The sequence below is a fragment of the Patiria miniata genome, unplaced genomic scaffold (genome assembly GCF_015706575.1).
Source record: "Patiria miniata isolate m_02_andy unplaced genomic scaffold, ASM1570657v1 HiC_scaffold_6, whole genome shotgun sequence".
NCBI lineage: Eukaryota > Metazoa > Echinodermata > Asteroidea > Valvatida > Asterinidae > Patiria > Patiria miniata.
In genome coordinates, this window is record NW_024037073.1 from 8,782,778 (window position 1) to 8,802,570 (window position 19,793).

Genomic DNA, 19,793 nt, shown 5'->3' on the forward strand with positions numbered 1-19,793 from the left:
TACTTTGGAATGGAAATTGAAATCCAGAATATTGTGTTTTCTCAAAGTACACAGCATTCACAAAGCTAATGCTTCATCAGGTTAGTTGTTTAACACCTGTCTTAGATTTTGAGCACATTTGTTGCTTCAAAAAAAAAAAAAAAAATGCACAATGACAAATGGTCTACTCTGCCTTTAAAGCTACAGTCCATCGTTTGTAATTTGTGCATTTTGTTCATTTGAAGCAACAAAAGAGTTCAAAATCTAATGAAGGATACTGTGCAACTAACCTGATGAAGTTTCAGCTAAGCTTCAGCTGTACATTCCGAGAAAAACAGCATTCTAAGATCTCAATTTCAAATCAAAAGTTACTGAATCATGTTTTGAATTGTTTTGAATTGCAGTTATACGCGACATCGCGCACTGATCCGACGAATTATAACAACCGCGCGCGCGTGTGCGTCGTTCCAATACTTGTGTGCGCTGCGCTGAATAACAAAACGAACTACTAATTAAAATTTTCCTACGGTGCTTCTTAAGAATCACCGTTGGAAATGCCTTCTTTCGTTGATTACTTCAAAATGACAGCTTCCCAGATAGAATAATTTCACAGGGAGTTTAGTTCCCTTACTATCTTTCAAACAAGTTTGTTTTTCAACAATAATTACGCCAGTTACTTTTCGGATGGCTGCAAATGATGGACTATAGCTTTAAGCAAACACTCCCCTTCAGCCACGTTAACAGTGGTTCAAAAAATCTTTATCGGTGGTGTTTTATGCATAGTTGTGGATTTTAGTATTTCCAATGTACAGGGTAAGTCAAAAAACACAAGACCCAAATGTCAGGACAATTTTTTTTAGTGAAGTTCTGAATGTAGGACTTTCAAAATCTAGGATATGAAAGGCCAATTCATAAGCTTTTCTCTTTGTACAAGAATCATTCAAATCACTCCTGTACTTTTCAATTTACGGAATTTTAAACACAACCACCGTCTTAAAGTTCTGTCCACAGATCACAAGAATGTAAGTGTTCTTTCAGCAAAATGAATACAAATCACATAGATGTGTGTGCATTGTTTTGGTTTTGCTGAAAGAACGCACACCTTTTCTGTGATCCGTGGACAGAACTTTAAAACGGTGGTTCTGTTTAAAATTCCGTAACTTGAAAAACATGTGTGATTTGAATGACTCTTGCACTAAAAGAAAGCTTATGAATTGGGCTTTCATATCCGAGATTTAGATGCAGAACTTCCCTAAAACAATAGTCCGACATTTGAGTTTCGCTTTTTTTGACTCACCCTGAATGATGGATTGCTGCTAGATGACATTTCCCCCAGATAATTTTGTGCAACAGTGTCATTTTTGTGTTTTGCCCGTAGACAATGTACCACCGGTCATCACCTGCCCAGCTACCTTGACAGAGCCAACAGCATTCAACAAGTTTTACGGCCCCGTCACCTGGGTCCCGCCTACAGTGACCGACAATGTTCCGGCGACGGTCACGGTCATGTCGGATTACGTTAACGGCAGTAACTTTGACCTGGGAGATACAGTCGTGACTCTAACAGCTATTGATGCCGCTGGTAACAACGATACATGCCAGTTTACAATCACTATCGTCGGTGAGTGTACAGCAGATGCGATTGAACTTTTTAGAAAATGATTAGATAAGAATGGGAAAGTTTGCATGGTAGAGATAACAGCAAGGTCAGTTTGTGGAAACACCATGTGAAATTAATCTCTTTTGTGTTTTTTTGATAAAAGGACTGAAAAATGTTGAAATGTCTTTGTTTGACCATAATACATGCCTTGCGTGAACAGTTGGGGATGCTTTTTCACAACTTTCCAGAGCTCTTGGACAGGACACACTGTGCGTGTTTATGGTGTAAACCGAGGACACACACATGCACCATCATCGATTAATTGAGGACAGGAACCAAATTGAGAACGACCTTGATTAGAAAACATGTACAAAACCAATGAGAGCTGTTGCAAAAAAAGTTAAAGAGTATAAACAAAGGAAAAGGGAAGAAGAAAAAGAGAAAATCCGTAATTTACACCATAAACAAACGTGTGTGCGTTTGCATGTTTGGCGTGAAGTACGCACAAATAATTGTATTCTGAATGTGTAGAAAAAGCCGTAGCGTTTTTGTGTGAGCTTAAGTTGTCGGCAATGCGTTCGGATGTCGTACAAAGTCGTCTCCTTCAGCTCTCCCTTCGTAACCAGTGAGGGGTACTTGTGTGCAGAGTCCATAGTCATATGTACCTCTATCAAGCTTGGCTGGTTGTTAGCTGCAGCTGAATAGCTCTACAAGTAGTCATGTCTCTCTGTTGGTTGGTTGGTTGGTCAGTAACAAACTTCACGAAATGCCTTTTTTTTGGCCATCAATCACCTTGTCCCTTAGGCCCTCTCAACAACACTAGCCTCAGGTTCATGGCCTTGAAATGTACCTCTATCAAGCTTGGCTTGTTTTTAGCTGCAGCTTAGCAGCTCTACAAGGAGTCATGTCTCTCTGTTGGTTGGTTGGTTGGTTAGTAACAAACTTCACAAAATGCCTTTTTTGACCATCAATCACCTTGTCCCTTTGGCCCTCACAACAACACGTGCCTCTGGTTCATGGCCCTGAATTGTGACAGTTGCATAGGTCGCCACTGACCAGCTATTAATTGATTGCAGTTGTGGAAAATTGGGTCACTAGAGTCCAAAACCAGATATTTTTACTAAAAACACTTAGCATTGGGACTGACACTGTACTGTACACAATAATCTGCACACAAAGTTGGTGTTCCCCATGCACCTAGCATACAGCTATAAAACGCTCCGTGCACCAACTGACATTCAACAAATACGAATCCTTTATTTCAATTGACAGTCACGACCACGTGAGCAGTAGTGCATTATAAAAACAGACTTTTACATCATGTACAAGACTTACAGGCTACAACAGGTCTACAGTTAGGCCGCAGCGTCCGAGATCATTTGGAGCTTGTTTTTTCTCTGTCTAAATCCTTTTCTCCCAATTTCTCCTCCCATTCAGACTTGGAGCCGCCAGTTATTTACAACTGTTCAGACGATTTCAATGTCACCACTGAGCCTGGAGAGGCCTATGGGATACCAGTGTTCACTGAGCCCACGGCCCAGGATAACTCGGGCTCTGTCACCATCGCTGGTCTGGGCCGGTCGGGGACCCAATTCCTCATCGGCCCGACTGAAGTCACATATGTAGCAATCGATGCCGCTAATAACCCCACTGCGTGCAGGCTGACCATCCTTGTGATTGGTGAGCATGATTGAACTCAACAAGACTTCACAGAAATACTTTAGATGGAATGAATGAGCCATTTGCCAGTAACCTATACCCTTTGGGCTTTACATTTGAAAAGAATCTGGTACACTGATTTGCTCAGAATGCTTGGCACATTTTAACTTTGAACTCTCCTGACCAAGACACTGTTGCTAATCACATGATTCGGGGCAAGCTCTTGCATAGTTACGTAAGAGACGCTCAGCACCATTACAATGGGTGAGAATAGCACAAAGACACCAGACCATGCCGGAGCTGGGGGTTGCTAGCATAAGGCTTGCCCCGAATAACGTGATGTTGTAAGAGTCTCTTTGGTTGGGAGAATGCAAACTTAAAACGTGCAAAGCATTGGATTAAGTCAGCGTTCCAGATTTTATTCAAGTTTAACTCGAAAATGGCTTATTGGTTTGACCTGAGTAATAGTCAGGGCTGTATCGCTGATGAGGGTGTAATAAGGTGGAGGAGGGGACATGCCCCCCCCCCTGCCCCCGCACTTTTTAAAGTGGGGGGGGGGGATATCATATCGTTTGTACCCCCACTTTTTTCGTCCATGAATAAAAAGTGTAGCCTATATTTCATTCTATAGCTCAGAATAGCTAATTCAATTACTCTAAACTCAAAACATGATGTTTAAATGATGATCTTTTGTAAAAAAAAAACATTGGTTATGGTGGTCAGAAATTGCCTCAGATCGCACCATGGAGCATCTAGAATCCAACATTTTCCAGGGCCCTTTTAAAGTGGGCCCTGGACCCCACGATGTTAGGGCTTCGCGCTATGTGCTCGCATTAGTTCTGATCAAGGTAAACCCCTCACTTTTGAGAAGCGATTGATGCCCTTGATTCACACGATAATGTCATCTGCTATCGAAAAAATGTCATTACCGAAAAAATGTGTGACTGGATTTAAAACCAGTGCCTCTCCAATGGCACGTATTTGAGGACCAAAACTCTGTACCCAAGAACTCTTTGGTGTAGTAATTACATGAAAACTGCAACTTTTTAAAGCATAGTTGTTTGCATGTTCATATTCTACTGGGGACCTTTCATTGCAAATACATTTTAGTGCCCAAAAGGGTGAATGCCGGACAAAAGTGCCCCTTTAAGTCTCAATATTTTTTTTCTTCAGATGATGAACATCCAGCAATTCAATCAGCATCAGAATGTCCTGCGGACATCGTGGAATTTATACAGGACGCAAACTCGGACAACGTAACAGTGACGTGGACTGACCCCGTCTTTGAGGATAACTCTGGAATCGCTCCCACGGTAACGGTCACTCCACTAGCTAACAACTCGTTCTTCCCAGAAGGCAACACCACCGTTACCATAGTAGCTGAAGATCAGTCCGGCAACACATTTGAGTGTGTTTTCTTGGTGACTATTAATGGTGAGTTTGGAAGCTTTTGAAAATTACGATTCATGAATACCTAAGAATGTTTAGCCATTCTTATTGATTGAGAGCCCGTCACGTGGGTGGTTTTAAACGGTTGATGGGACACAAAATGGTTTTAAAGACTTTTTTCCGGTTTCATGTCAATTTGGAATCCTATGAAATTTGTTCCATTTTATCCGCTTAACCCTAAAGGGGCCGGGGGGGGGGGGGGCGGAATCCGCCCCCCCCCTCAACATTTTCCGCGATAGCTTCTAAACAATTTTTGTTCGTGACCCAAGCAGTTATGACTTTTTAGCCTCGAGCTTTGCGCATCTTTTGATACCAAAAACATAAAAATCGGACCACGGGTTGGCACGTAGCGAAAAATTTTCCGGCGCTACGCGCCGTGAAAACTGAATTTTTGCATATTCGTCGTGTACACCGAGCAGAATTGCCATTCATACATATGAATAATTAATTAGCCATAATTCCAAAACCCTTTGACCTATAGTCATGAAATTTCTTGGGCATGTTTAGGAAGAGTTGCTCTATGCATGTGCTGAGTTTCAAAATTTTTCGTCACTCGATGGCCGAGATCTTAGGGGGGGGGGCAAAATCCGCCCCCCCCCTTTGCTGATAGATGGTCAAAATAACCCGGCCCCTTTAGGGTTAATGGTTGAACGTTTACAATCTTCACTTAGGCATGTGCACTACTACCAATGAGTCCGTTTTTCATAAATTCCTAAATTCACACTACACCGGCACAGCTGTGTTCTGCGCCACGTCACGCAGTATGCGCCACACGTGCGCCAATCTCCATACAAGGAGATTTTCAGTATTGCTCGCGAGAGGCACATACCATAAACATAGGTAGAGGGGTGTTACACAAAACATGAAGTAGAATTGTTGAACAATACCAAACTCCTCTGAGGGTATTCATCTCAGTTCTCTTGTAGTCAGTCGTTATTGTCAAAGAAAACTTAGAACATAGTTTGTATTCCTCCAGTACAGTTATGTTTTTTGAAGCAAAAAAAAGTGCTCAAAATGTAAAGACAGGTGCTTACCAACTAACCTGTTAAAGTTTTAGCTCAGTGAATGCTGTATATTCCGAGAAAACAATATTCTAGGATCTTGGTTTCAAATTGAAAGTTGCCAAGTCATGTTTTGAATTGCGCTGGAAATCAGCGTCTGGGACATGTTCTTCTTCAGCCGATTGCTGCTACGCAATGTCACGCACTGAACTGATGAATATGCTTGCACGCACTTATTCGGCTTTGCCAAATTCCAAGCCAACTACTAACGGAAAATTCCAAAAATGCATCTTTAGACACATCTCTGGAAATTACCTTCTTTTAGCGTTTTCTTCAAAATGACAGCATGCCAGAAGGAATGATTTCACAGGGAGTTTAGTCCCATTACTATCTTTAAACCAAGTAAGCTTTTCAAAAATAATTTTGTCAGTTACTTTTTGGATAGCTGCAAATGAGCTTCTCTACCTTTGAGTCAACAGTCTGTGATATGGCACTTTTTATGATGAAGGCTACCCAATTATATCTGTCAGGAGACCCTCAACAACGCAAGCTCGATTCAGCAATCCAGCAGATGGAAGCGTGCATAGATGACGTGTGTTCTTGGATGACTCACAACTGGCTCAAATTCAAAGATGAAAATACCAAATTATCATCATAGGTTCAAAGCAGCAATTGTGTAAAGTTTATGTTTCATTTGTGATTTCGACCGTCTTACCATCTAATCAAGTCAGAAATCTCGGCATTATCTTTGATCCATCTCTATCCATGGAACCTCACCTTACATCAATCTCTAGATCAGTCTGCATGTCGATCCGTAACATCGGACACTTACGAAAATATCTTGACAAACACACAACTGAAATACTTGTTCACGCTTTCACCACGCCCAAAATTGACATAAGCAATTCACTGTTGTATGGCATTAACTTAAATCAACTAAACCATTTGCAGCGACTACAAAACATCAGTGCCAAACTAATCTCTCTCACTAGTAAACATTCTCACGTCACTCCAGTATTAGCAGATCTCCACTGGCTTCCAGTATCGTACAGAATCAAATACAAACTTGGCCTATTCGAATCTCATCGACCTCATCCACCCGTACTCAACAGCACACACCGGACTCCGCTCCAGTGAGCTCATGATGCTTCACGAGCCCAGGACCTCCACTCTTTGGGGTGACAGATCCTTTGCTGCAGCGTCAGCCTGAGTGGGGAACCAACTCCCTCTGGCTATCAAATCATCTCCATCTATCACAACATTTAAGACAAACATAAAACCTCACCTATACAAACAAGTTTTCTCTTACATCCTCAACTGCCGTGAGTGCCTTTTAGGCAGATATCGGTGCTTATAATTATTATTAATTTTTCTGTAGATGAAAAGTGGGACAAAAAGTCATTTTTAATTGATGTTTTTTTTCAGTGTATGATATGACTCCACCTGTGTTCAGCGCTTGTCCACCCAGTTTTTCTCCCGTGGCGACCGACCCTGGTTTGGACACGGCCTCACCATTTGATTTTGGCATCACGGTTAGCGATACCGGAAGTGGCGTTGAGAGTGCTGTCCTATCAACCAACATGCCGTATCAGATCGGTGACAACCTTGTGTCATTGTTTGCCCGGGACTTTGCAGGCAACGTTGACTACTGCAACTTCAATGTGACTGTCTCTGGTGAGTGAGGTCAGATCTCCTATACAGCGCGTCCCAAAAAACCCGCAACTTTTCTTTTGCGAGGCTCTAGCGTTGGCGCTTAAACACGTACTGCCATGATTTTTTATACCATTAAAAAGCGTGGAATCTTAACTTTATCCCTGGCGAGTATTCGTTTGATATTTAAAAGAGTTTTAAAATTATTCGTGTTCAAATAAAAGCATGTCGAAAACAAACTCAACTGATTTCGAGGAAAATCGATGATGCGGTACATCAGATGCAAATTCGAGTCAACAAGCTGTTGAAATAACAACAGTTCATTTATATTAAAAACACATTCAACTTAAAACATAGAACAATTGTGAATTTATTTAAGGTGTGGTCCACGTGGAGTGAAAAAAAAGGAAACTTAGAAAGTAAAAGGTAACGAGATCGTCACATCATGAATATGATGAAACGTTTTCACATCAGAAAAAATTTGCATGATTGATTTGAATAATTTCGAAACTCCTTTGAAAATCAAACCAATACTTACCAGGGATAAAGTTAAGATTCCAAGCTTTAAAATGATATAAAAAATAATGGCGGTACGTGTTTCCCCAGCTAGAGCTGTCGTGTTTCCCCAGCTGTCGGATATATTTCCTATCGTTACTATCACAAATGCTTGTTCATTCTGTTTTTCATGCAGACAACGAAATGCCCAATATTACCAGTTGCCCAGTAGACCAAACAGTCTTTACCCGGACTGACAGTCCGTATGGGTTCCCTACCTGGATGGATCCTGTCGCTGTGGACAACTCTGGCGTCGTCACAGTCAACTGCTCCATGCAGTCTGGAGATGCCTTTGTTATCGCCGACACAACCGTGGTGTGCACAGCCTGGGATCCCAGTAACAACATGGAGACGTGCTCATTCATCGTTACCGTTGTCGGTAAGTTTCTTTGTGTCTATACTTGTAACTCTTTCTGCAATACGAGGATAAATCTCATGATTAAATAGATTTAGTAATTTTAATTTTCTCAGAGTCATTTCTTTGTTATTCAGCTAGGAGATCAACCCTAACTCCCGGGGCCTTTTTTTGCTAGGATGTAGCCTCAATCTTGCAAAATCCTCCAATACGCCTAATGGAAAAATAACAGATAGCCTCAATCCTGCAAATTCCTCTATTATTTCTTGAATATGGTCCGTGAAGGGGTGACCACTGCCTAAATCCAGCAAAATCCTGCAGCAGTGACTGTCAATATGTTGAGGCTTGGCCAGCGACATTCTGGAGCACTACGGAGGATTTTAAGCATAATCCAGGCCTATATTTATGCATGGCTGAGCAAAAACAACACAAAGTCTGGCCCAAGACCTTGACAAAGTGCATCCTACGAAATCAGTAACGCACTTTTGCCATGTACCCTCAATCCTCCAAATTCCTCCACTTTGGCAAAGAGGATTTTGAAGGATACAGGGCGGTCAGGGTTAACTTACTGTGTTTGTGTCCATGAGCAGCCTAGTTTGCCACAATTTGTCTTCCCCTTTGATCAATGTTTGATCTCAAATATAAAGTAACTTTAACGAAAATGTGTTCAAATTAGTAGGGTAAAAGGGGGAGCATTTGACCACATAAGGAAAACTGGCAATGACTAGTGTAATGAGATCTTGACCATAATTATCACTCATGACATGATCATGTACTCACTATGTTTACAGCATAGCATCAACCCTACTCAGACCCAAGGTTTTTGCTTAGTAATGATCGGTCGGATTCTGCTACCGGTCGAATATACCCCACTTACCGGTATAACAGATGGGATAGGGGGAGAATTCAACCAGATAAGGAAAACCAGCACTGCCTAGTGTAACTGAGAGAGTGAGATCTTAATTGTAATTACTTATAACATGACCATGCACATACTTTGTTTGCAGCATATACTCAACCGTAGACAAACCCAAGGTTTGTGCTTTAACCAGTTCGCATCGGAGGACGTGATAGCTCGGTAAATCTGGACTTTTCCATTTGCCTCGTGAAATAGAAAAGTCCAGATTTTACCTTGCGAAAATATTCCTCCCATTCCACTCTGAGCCACTCAATGTTTGTAGAATAGAATTATTGTAGAACGCTTATGGAACTGTGTTGCTCAGAGGTTTTGTGCTAGAAAACTTCTTTCCTAGTAAATCATGCTTTGTTTTTTTTTTTTCATCACTAATTGTCATTATTATTGATAGATAACCAGCCTCCCGTTGTGACGTTCTGTCCGGAAAACATCAACCAGGGGACTGATGCAGGCGAAGCCACAGCCGTTGTTACTTTCAGCCAACCAACGGCAACGGATAATGACGGACTGCCGATCATCCCAGTCGGTTCCCATCCCAATAATTCAACATTTGACCTGAACGATACCTACGTCTCCTTCACCTTTACGGACTCCAGTGATAACGTCGCATATTGCAACTTCACTATCACAGTAGTTGGTAAGAGATCTGATGGGTATTTTGTTCATTGCAGTTACTGGTAGTGAAAGTATTTGAATTTGATATGGTCATTTGGTGTTTTAAATGTCATTTGGTGTTTTATTAAAATAAATCAACAGGGTTCCCACAGTCATGGGAAAAATCCTGACAAATCCTGGAATTTAGAAATCATGGAAAGGCAAATGCCTGCTTACAACCCCCCCCCCCCCATTTTGGCAGTTAATCCACCTCTTTGTAGAATGCCATTGTCCAGTATGATTCGAGTATGATTCGAGTATATGTTTGCCCTTTTCTTTGTATCAACATGGTGATTTTTTGGTAAGGCGGCAGAACGCTATGCCCCAATCTATAACAAATTAGCTCAAGTGTCTACTGACACTCATTCAAATGGGCCATATTTTGTCGACCGTAAACTTGTAAAGTTGACTCTCCATGGCAAACTCTTGGTGGCGCTCTGCATTGTGAATCGCCCGAATTGTAAAGCGCTTTGAGATTGTTGATGTGATGAAAAGCACTATATAAGCGTTTCAATTTTTAATGTTAAATTATGATCCGAACCTGCACCCTTCCCTATAAACTAAAGATGTTGGCTTAAATTACTGAGACAATCTTCCATACAGAAATCGCAAACTTTGGCGATATTGAAACTCTTCGTTTTCTCTCCTGCGCAGATGATGAGGCACCAACTGCTGGTGACACCTGCCCCAACGACACCTTGGTCTACACCCCTACAGGCAGGCCTACCGCCCCGGTACAATGGGTCATTCCAATGGCCTTTGACAATGTCGGGGTCGTTGGTACATCGTACACCCACCTTCCTGGTGATGAGTTTCCCATCGGCATGACAACTGTGGTTTATACGAGTACGGATGCTGCCGGTAATGTGGGCACATGTCAGTTTGTGGTTGAAGTGCAAGGTAAGTCCAACAAGCTGTTATATTCATAATTGTAATATCACATAATATCACATACAAAAAGCTATACATTAAAATTCTATTCAAATAGGCAAACATATATAAATATTTTGTTCACGTACTTCGCGTTACTGTCAAGTTGTGGCTGTGTATTGGTACAAATATACACTGTATCACGGACTCCCACCTTGTGGTTTTATAATGTAGCACATAAACTACCATCCCGGAACCAGACTTTAAACGCATTTCCAAATTCTTGGTTTCATCAGCGGCTTCGGGCGATTTCTTAAGCTCTTGATGGAACTCTGGCAAAACTTTTCCTGCTTTTAAAAATAATTTGATATTTTCTATATAATAAGAAACAGTTTTGTGTGTTGCAATTTGGTTTGACGTTGTCAGCGTAAAGCTTATTTCAGACCCGAAAGCCAAACCAGAAGTAAAACCGAAGTATTACTCCTTGTTAACTGTTACGTAAATCTTGGGTAGAGGGTAGAAACGTCCAACAGAAACTGTCTATTGGGCACCATGCAGCATATTTAGATCTTTGAATCTTCATACTGATGCCTTGTGTTCCTTTTTCCATTCTGTAACTTATTACACGGTGTTCAAATATCAGTAACTCAAATAGACTCCAGCATAATTTTGACTCTACTCGACTTGACCACGCAATGTAAATCGACTCAACTCGACCTTCTTGACCTAATGACTCCACTCCACTGGAGTCACTTCCTTATTGATTCGACTCGACTCGAGTCACAAAGTTCAGTGACTTTTTACAACTCTGGCCTGTCTTTGATTCCATGTCACCAGGCTCTCATCTTTATTTTTTTTCCTTTACAGATACGGAAAACCCAGTGTTTGACCTGTGTCCGCTGCCTATAACCCAGCCAACGGACCAAGGCAGCCCTGATGCTACCGTCTTCTGGACTGTGCCTAATGTGACGGACAACTCCGGCATCATAGCGTCCCTGGATGTCAGTAATGTACCTGGTGAAATGTTCTCTATTGGCCCACACACTGTGACCTACACGGCTGTGGATGAAGACAATAACATCGGCACCTGCAGCTTTCCTATAACGATCTCTGGTGAGGGCATTCAAATTTCATTTTTCATGCATGATTGTAACACATATCAATGAAAGTTTATTAGCAGCCTGAGAAGTACCTGGCTTGAAGTATACAATTTGAAAGCCATACCAGAAGTGAAACTTTTCCGATTACTTTTTCAAATTTATTTCCAAAATTCTGATTTTGCTGACGATCTTTTCTGCGCAAAGTCTAATTTTTTTAATTCAGTTTCAATGAATTTGATGAAAATGGCACCGCGGCATCAGTGTATTGCAAGTGCAGTTTTAATCTGTTGTTCCAGTTGTCAGTGTACAGATTGTACTGTAGATGCACATTAGTAAGCCCGGATTGGAGTAGTTTATGGCTGAGAAAAAAGTTGGAAGCATTAACATGTGACATGATTGAAACTATAGTAGCTAGCTACGTACAGCGCTTCAAGGCTGTTGCACGTGGAGTTCAATTGCAATAAAATTCAATAGAATTCAAAATTCAATTCAATTGAGGTTTCAGATTGAGTTGTACAAAATGCAATGCTTTAAAAATCACGATGATGATTTTGAGGATGGCGAAGAGAGCATACTGATACATTTCACTTGCGGTTTATGTTGAAAGAAAAAGACGATAATGTTTGAATCAGGTGGTTGAATCATGGACATGATTGAATGGTGTCATGAATGGTGCACTTGTCTTTCGAACTTTTTCCTCGACTTCCTCAAGTAAGAAGTGAACTTCTTTGTTGACGAGTCCGTTTTAAAACTCTAACCATAATCTGAGGCTTTTTAATTTTATGGAAACACTGAACATTTTTCTCTTCATAAAGTTTTGTTGGATCTAAAATACATCAGGAGGCAGTGTCCGGAAATTAAGCACTATCAATATTACTGGATATTCGATATTATTTGGATATCAATATCACAGAAAGCAATTTTTTAATCATATCGCAATATCAAAATTTTTGATATTGAGGAATCATATCGATAATATAGAAAATGTGTCAGATTATAGTCAGAGTAAATCTCCCGTTTGTGCTTTTACTTTTGTGTTTAACGTTTGCCGTATACTGAAATAAAAGTCGGTGGCAACTTGTGCTTGTGAATCAAAACAATAACATCGCGAAATGCCAAGTGGCGTCGCTTTGTGCTCTGCGTTCGCTGGAATTCACGGTCTCCCCAATGTAAAACCTCAAAAAACCCTGCCCATTCTGGACAAACTCTCAGTGCTGAGATTTGTTTTAAAAAGTTTGAGCAATATGCTCCAGAGAAGGCCTTGGAAAATTGGGACTTAACATGGTTTTTTTCAACCAAAGTGTCGTCTTTATGGTCTTTAAGTTTTACATGGGATAATCTATATATTGAATATTCTCGATATTGGATTTCCAATATATCGATTATTGAAAATTCTGATATCGACGGTGCTTACCAGAAAGTGGGCATGAAGTGTATTGTACATACGTAAATGTGTAACTGTTATGCGGCCCAGATTTCAGACACAGATTTTTGCTCTGCCTATTTTCAGTTTCTAATAGGCAAGTTTCATCTCTGGCTCTACTTGAAATAAAATTGAAACAAACTAAATCTGGTTTTTTTTTTTTGCTTTAGATGATGAGGCTCCTGTGCTGGATAATTGTCAAAATAACGTCACGTTGTATGTGCCACCTGACTCAACACAGCTGAGTGCCAGCTGGCCTTTTCCTACGGCCACCGACAACGCGGGACCACCCACGGTCTTCAATGCCACCTATACAGAAATTGCAGTCAGCCAGAGTCCGGTCACTGTAACCATAGACTGGCAGGCTGGGTTTGTCACCGTCCAACAGCTGTACATCGGACACTATCAATGCATCATCAGAGCAGAGGATGCGGCTGGCAATTCTGTAGAGTGTGTCACAGAATTGTGGATTCTCGGTGAGTAGAATCAAAAGAAAGGAAGTTTTCGCTTGCAATCACTGTAGTTTGAATTCATTGGTGTATGAATAAGGAAGGGAACACATTAATTCTGATCAATGTTGTAATCAACCCAATCACAAGTCCTCACCAGACTGCTAACAAGTCATTCACAACTCACATTTGTGACATCATTGATGTTCGCAACATCTTCGTGGTCAATCTGAGTAGTGCCCTAATTCAGGGACCTGAAAACATGGCAGCGAGCATGGGCATCACGAGGGGGGGGGGGGGCACTTCCCCCCCCCCTTGGAAAAGAAATAGAAAAAAAGAAAAGAAACGAAAAAGAGGCGTGAAGTTATATTCATGTGAATTTAATGGGTTGAGGGGGGGGGGGCAAAATGTCCCAGCCCCCTCTAAAACTGATAAATCGAGAATATGTTGAGAAATTGTTTTGGAAAAATATGTTTTGCCGTCCTCTAGAATAAATCCTGCCAACATCCATGGCAGCGAGGATAATAAATCTACGAATAAGCGCCGGTACCGGTATACTGCACTCTACGCTTTGTTGACTAGTTGACAACTGTGAATTTCTACGCACTTGATTGTGCAGGAACCAGTGAAATTTGTTCAAATTCTCAGATTAGGACAATATCGAAAATGATATTGTCCTCATTCGGGTACTTTTACTGATATAATATTGCAGTCTTCCGGGTACTTATTATGAAAGCATACAATATGCTGATTTATTTTTACCATTGGAAGCCTGTTTTAAATAACCATCTCAAATATTGTATTATGACATTTTATGTTGGATTGGTTCAGCCAGTTTTTCGTCCTTTCTTTCCGCTTTTGTTTTCCGATTGTCTGCATGACAACTGAAGTGTGATTCATGTACGTGTTCATGGCTATTAATTTGCAGATGATGTCAAGCCTGTCTTTGATCAATGCCCTCCTGTACTCCAAGCAAGCTACCCAACTGACTTGAACCTCCCAACAGCCGTCGTCAGTTGGACTCCACCAAATGTAACCGATAACAGTGGGGGAACTGTCACGGTCGATGCCAGTCATATGCCAGGGATGGCATTCGACATTGGAGTAACAACAGTCACATTGGATGCTACTGATGACAGTGGCAACATGGAGTCATGCGTGTTCAATGTCACTGTTGTCGGTAAGGCCAAATACACTTTTAAATCGTTAGGGGGGGGGGGTGGTTGACGTAGCAGTACTTTCCTTGCCTTCCACCGCTGTGACCCGGGTTCGAATCCCGCCTGGGGCAATACTTGTATGTGGATTGGGTTTTCAGTCTCTGCCTGATTCCGTGGGTTTTCCCTGGAAAATCTTTCTGGGGATTTCCTCTCACCAAAATCTGTAATTTTAAGTAAAAAAACTTTCATGGGCTAGCTATCCCCGGCCAATTGCTGATTATAATCACATAATAACTTGGCTAATTTGGACTTGATTTACCATTTTAACCAGTTCGCGCCGGGACTATTTTGACAAGAATGGAACAAGGCGTTGAAGCCATCACCCTCGGGCAGCACACTCATATTTCCGGCCTCGCTCGCTGCAAGCGGGTCGCTGACAGATATTTCTGGCTTCACTCCCTCCGTGTTTATCTGTCATCCGTTCTGAATACCGCAAAACCTTTGCATGTATGCACGTTATCCGTCACGAACTGGTTAAGTGCAGGTTTTCTTAATTTGCAATCAACTTTCTTCTCCCTGCTTTGTGCATGCTTATCATGTTGACATGATATGTTCCTCAACGGAAAATATTTTCTTTTTTTGATGACCAGACGAACAGCGACCCAATGTGACCTGCCCTTCTGGCTTCACACTCTACACTGATCCACAATCCAACGTTAGCACTGGTGGCTGGTCTCTGCCTGATGATGCATTTGATAATTCTGGTGTCTTCACTGCGACATCGTCACTGGATCCTACAGAACCACTGGCTGTTTCTAATCACCATGTCTCCTACACTGTTGTGGATGCAGCCGGCAATGACATTAATTGTGATTTCTACATTACTGTGCTTGGTAAGAAGTCATTATTGTGTTACCTCCCGAGTGAAAGTTGGAAAAAATCACTCGGGTGGGACTCGAACCGATGACCTGCTGCTTTTTAGTGTAGACGTTTTACCGCTCGACCACCGAGCTAACGGGATCGGTTGGCTGGTTCGAATCCGATGTACATAGCAGTGGTTACCGCATTAAACTATTCATAAGATGGAACTTTGCAAATGTTGTATATTCCTTTTATCGTTGGGAAATTGTAAATGTTTTACTTGTGTTGACAATTTGACCAAAAGTTATTTATGAATGGGAATAAATATGTGCTTGGCCTGTACTAAACAAGTATGTTTTAAATCAGCTAGGGCCCTGGACGCGGATACTGGCCCTCGTTTTAAACGTACTTGTTTTACACCCGGCCAAGCCCATATTGTTTTCCTTAATCAAAACTGTGTATAATTACAAGTATCAATGCTTGCACAGGTAGAACTGTTCATTGTGCGTACCCTGAATTGGAGAAATTTTTTCTGTAAAGTTTTAATTTCTGCAAAGCTTATCATTATAAGTGTTACAGTGTAACGAACACGTTGGGGCCCATAAAAAATGTTTTTTTATATTGGTTGTTTGTTATAGTGATTGTGCATTATAATAGAATTTACAATTTGGCATTTAAATTGGCATTCGTAGATATATCAGACGTTCGACCGGAGATAGGGCTAAAAAAATAGAAGGGTGGAATGGCTTATTGTGCATTCTTAGGATTTTGAGGAGATTTTTGCTAACTTACTGCAAAATTTCGTTGGTGGCCTTTCCAACCAAATGTCCTTGTCTTTCAGACAACGAGGATCCCTACTTTGAGCCGTGCCCGGCTTCGATGACATTTCAAACTGACCCACAGCAGAACACCGCCAATGTGACATGGCCGCCTGTCATTCCGATGGACAACGATGCAGTTCAGGAGTATAGCTCCAACTACCAGCCTGGGCACTTATTCCCAATTGGTGACACAGACGTTGAGTACAACGTGACTGACACATCAGGGAATAAAGGTTCCTGCTTTTTTGTGGTGACAGTTGAAGGTATGTCTTTCATTCTTAATTTCCCAAGTTGTTACAATTCTTATTTAGGTTTGAGATATGTGAGACATTATGGCCTAATGAGACAGAACTGGGCAGAGGTCCAAATGAGGATTTGCAAGTATCAGAAAAGAGAACAAAATTCTCCTTACAATACTTCTTGTTGCGCCTCAATCGGACATTCCGTCGACAAGTAATGACTGTTTGAAATTCACATTTATCGATGCATCAAAAAGTTAAAACTGAGAAAGAGGCTTTTAAAGTTTCGAGATTTGTAGTTGTGGAATTGAAAGATGCCAATTGTTTTTTTCTTTAAAAATGCTTTTATTCTACGATGAGCTGAGTTCCGTCTCATTTTGCCAGAGCGGCTCACATATGTTATGGAAATATGTATTTCTTTTAGAGCCTTACATTTCAGTTTTGTTCACTGGTAAATTATAGCTCTTTTTCATTTTCTATTTTTTGAAATGCATCCATTTTTATTTAAGGAGCATTTTCAGGAGAAAGTGTCAAAATTAGGCTGGAAAATGCACTTACCATAAAGTGATAATAGCTGGAAAGATCAATAAAAAAGAACACCAAATGTTCACAAGATTATACCTAACAAATTTGCCGTTATCGTGTAATAATTGTTATCGTGTAAGGACTTTCAGAGCACAAACTTTTGGTCCTGAAAAATCGATCCATTGCAATGCTAGTCCTCATTTCCAACACACGTATTTTGTTTAAATGTGTTTCAAATCCCTCACACTCACAAATCTTGGGGTGATCGATCATTTTCTTACGCAGGTCCTCATCTTTGGAACAAACTACCCCTCGCCATTCGCAATATCTCATCGCTTTCTGAATTTAAAGTGGCCCTGAAGACCTATTTGTTTCAGATCACTCAGAATATTCTTGTTTTAGTTAAATTTAATTGTTTGTTATTTCTGATTTGATATAATTTTTGTATTGCGCCATGAGCGTCATTTATGGCGGATAACGGCACGGTATAAATTGCCGTTAAAGACTGTGGCATAAATTCAAACCTGCGAGTAATTACATGTGTTTTTGTTATTTGAGTCTGAGTATAAATTGCCGTTATAATTATTATTATTATTATAATCCTGAAGCAAGCACGATACCTAATGTCTCACAGTGAATTGTAAACATTTTCTGAAGGGCCAGTCTCTGGCTTAGTCTTTGTAATAGCCATGACATCCTAGATTTTGACCAATTAGCAGGCGCTTTCTATATCGGGTCTTCGGTCACTCACCCGTTGCGTATCATAGACAATGGATAAAAAAAATGTGTCACACGCTTTGTATCATGTTACGCGATATCAGGTCCGGCTGTTGTATTACAAAACACTGCATTCGAATTGACCAATCAAACCATTTAGTCCTGATTTATGAATTAAATGGCGTCACGATTTAGTAAATTCGACTCCGATTGGTTGGGGTGGCACAGCTTGCATATATCTGCATGTCTAGACATATCAGACGTTGTACAGGACTTGGCTCCGTGGATAACAGTCTTGCACAAAATCTAATGCTTGAAATATGTGTAGACAAGGCCAATTGTGTATCGCTGTTGTGTCAGACGTAAACAAACATGGTTTCCAAGTATTGCTCCGTAAATGGAAGACATTTTGTGGATTTCCTTCGACCCAGACTTTGGAAATTTCTGCAAAAATCTGACCGAATGTGCCCTTTTAATGCACTCCTGTCCTGTTCTTATTTTCACAGACATGGAGCCTCCTACTATTACTTGTCCCGATCCAGCCATTGTAACTGACACAGACCCTCAACGGAGTGTCGCTAATGTGACATTTGTCACGACTGCTGCTGACAATAGTGGGGAGTGGACAGTGTCATGCACCCCAGCCTCGGCAACCAACTTCCAAGTTGGAGTGCAGAATGTCATGTGTATCGCCACTGATCCCTCGGACAACACCGAGACCTGCTCATTTGCTGTCTTGGTATCAGGTACTTGGCTCATTTTATTGTCATTTTGTTTAAACCCTGCAGTTTGCATGGCTTCAGCATATATTTCTGTACAGTTTGCTTTAAAGGTAGAGTAAATCATTTGCATCTATCCAAAAAGTAACTGATGAAACTGTTGAAAATCTTACTTGGTTTTAATATAGTAATGGCACTAAACTCCCTGTGAAATTATTCTTTTAATTTTGGCATGCAGTCATTTTGAAGAAATGAATAAAGGAAGACAATTTTTAAAGATGCGTCAAGTGACGCATATTTGGAAGTTTCAATTTTGGTTTGTAATTCTGCCAATCCGTGAATGGGTGCGCACAAGTGTTGTCACGACGCACACGCACATGCGGTTGCTATTATTCATTGGTTCAGTGCGTGACATCGCGTAGCTGCAATTGGCTGAATGAGAACGGGTCCCGGATGCTGATTTCAGGCGCAATTCAAAACATGACTCTGCAGCTTTTGAATTGAAATCAAGATTCTAGAATATTGTTTGCTTAGAATATACAGCATTCACTGGGCTGAAATTTCATCAGGTTAGTTGTTAAGCACCTGTCTTTAGATTTTGAATGCTTTTGTTGCTTCAAATGAAACAAATGCTCAAATGACCAATGATCCATGCCACGTTAAATTAATAAGAATTGGATACGAGGCAAAAAGTTAATGACTTGTGCTCATGTAAGTGATGTACAATCATTTGCACATTTTTTTTTATCGATGCACATTTTTTTTTATCGACAATAACACTATAAAGTCATAATGCATTGTGCCAAGTGTTTAGATTGTGTTACATTACTGTCGGCAGTAAGTCAGTGCTACCAATGGTGGTCAATATTTTTTCAACAGTATTTGAATCACATGTTTGACATGGGTGATGCAGTGCATAAAGCACTCACCTCTCACCGTCATGTCCCGGGTTCGATTCCCGGCTCGGGTCATATATGATTAGAGTTGTTAATTGATTCTCTCCTGTGGCATGAGGGTTCTTCTCCGGGTTCTCCGGTTTTGCTCGCTTTGCAAAAATCAACACTTTTGATCTGGATGCACTCTGTGGTAAGACG

The 19,793-nt window shown here is 40.9% G+C and overlaps 1 protein-coding gene across 2 annotated transcripts in view; it reads left to right on the forward strand.

Moving 5' to 3' along the window:
• LOC119742611 (mucin-3A-like) overlaps nt 1-19,793 on the forward strand; it is a 103,810-nt gene that overhangs the window by 29,533 nt on the left and 54,484 nt on the right. For both annotated transcript variants that reach the window (XM_038218730.1, XM_038218731.1), the window contains exons 19-31: nt 1,358-1,600; nt 3,017-3,259; nt 4,412-4,672; nt 7,114-7,362; nt 8,030-8,272; nt 9,556-9,801; nt 10,473-10,718; nt 11,556-11,801; nt 13,382-13,687; nt 14,589-14,840; nt 15,468-15,710; nt 16,520-16,762; nt 18,487-18,726. In XM_038218730.1, coding sequence (XP_038074658.1) covers nt 1,358-1,600; nt 3,017-3,259; nt 4,412-4,672; nt 7,114-7,362; nt 8,030-8,272; nt 9,556-9,801; nt 10,473-10,718; nt 11,556-11,801; nt 13,382-13,687; nt 14,589-14,840; nt 15,468-15,710; nt 16,520-16,762; nt 18,487-18,726 — 3,261 coding nt within the window. The remainder of the gene's footprint in view (nt 1-1,357; nt 1,601-3,016; nt 3,260-4,411; nt 4,673-7,113; nt 7,363-8,029; nt 8,273-9,555; nt 9,802-10,472; nt 10,719-11,555; nt 11,802-13,381; nt 13,688-14,588; nt 14,841-15,467; nt 15,711-16,519; nt 16,763-18,486; nt 18,727-19,793) is intronic.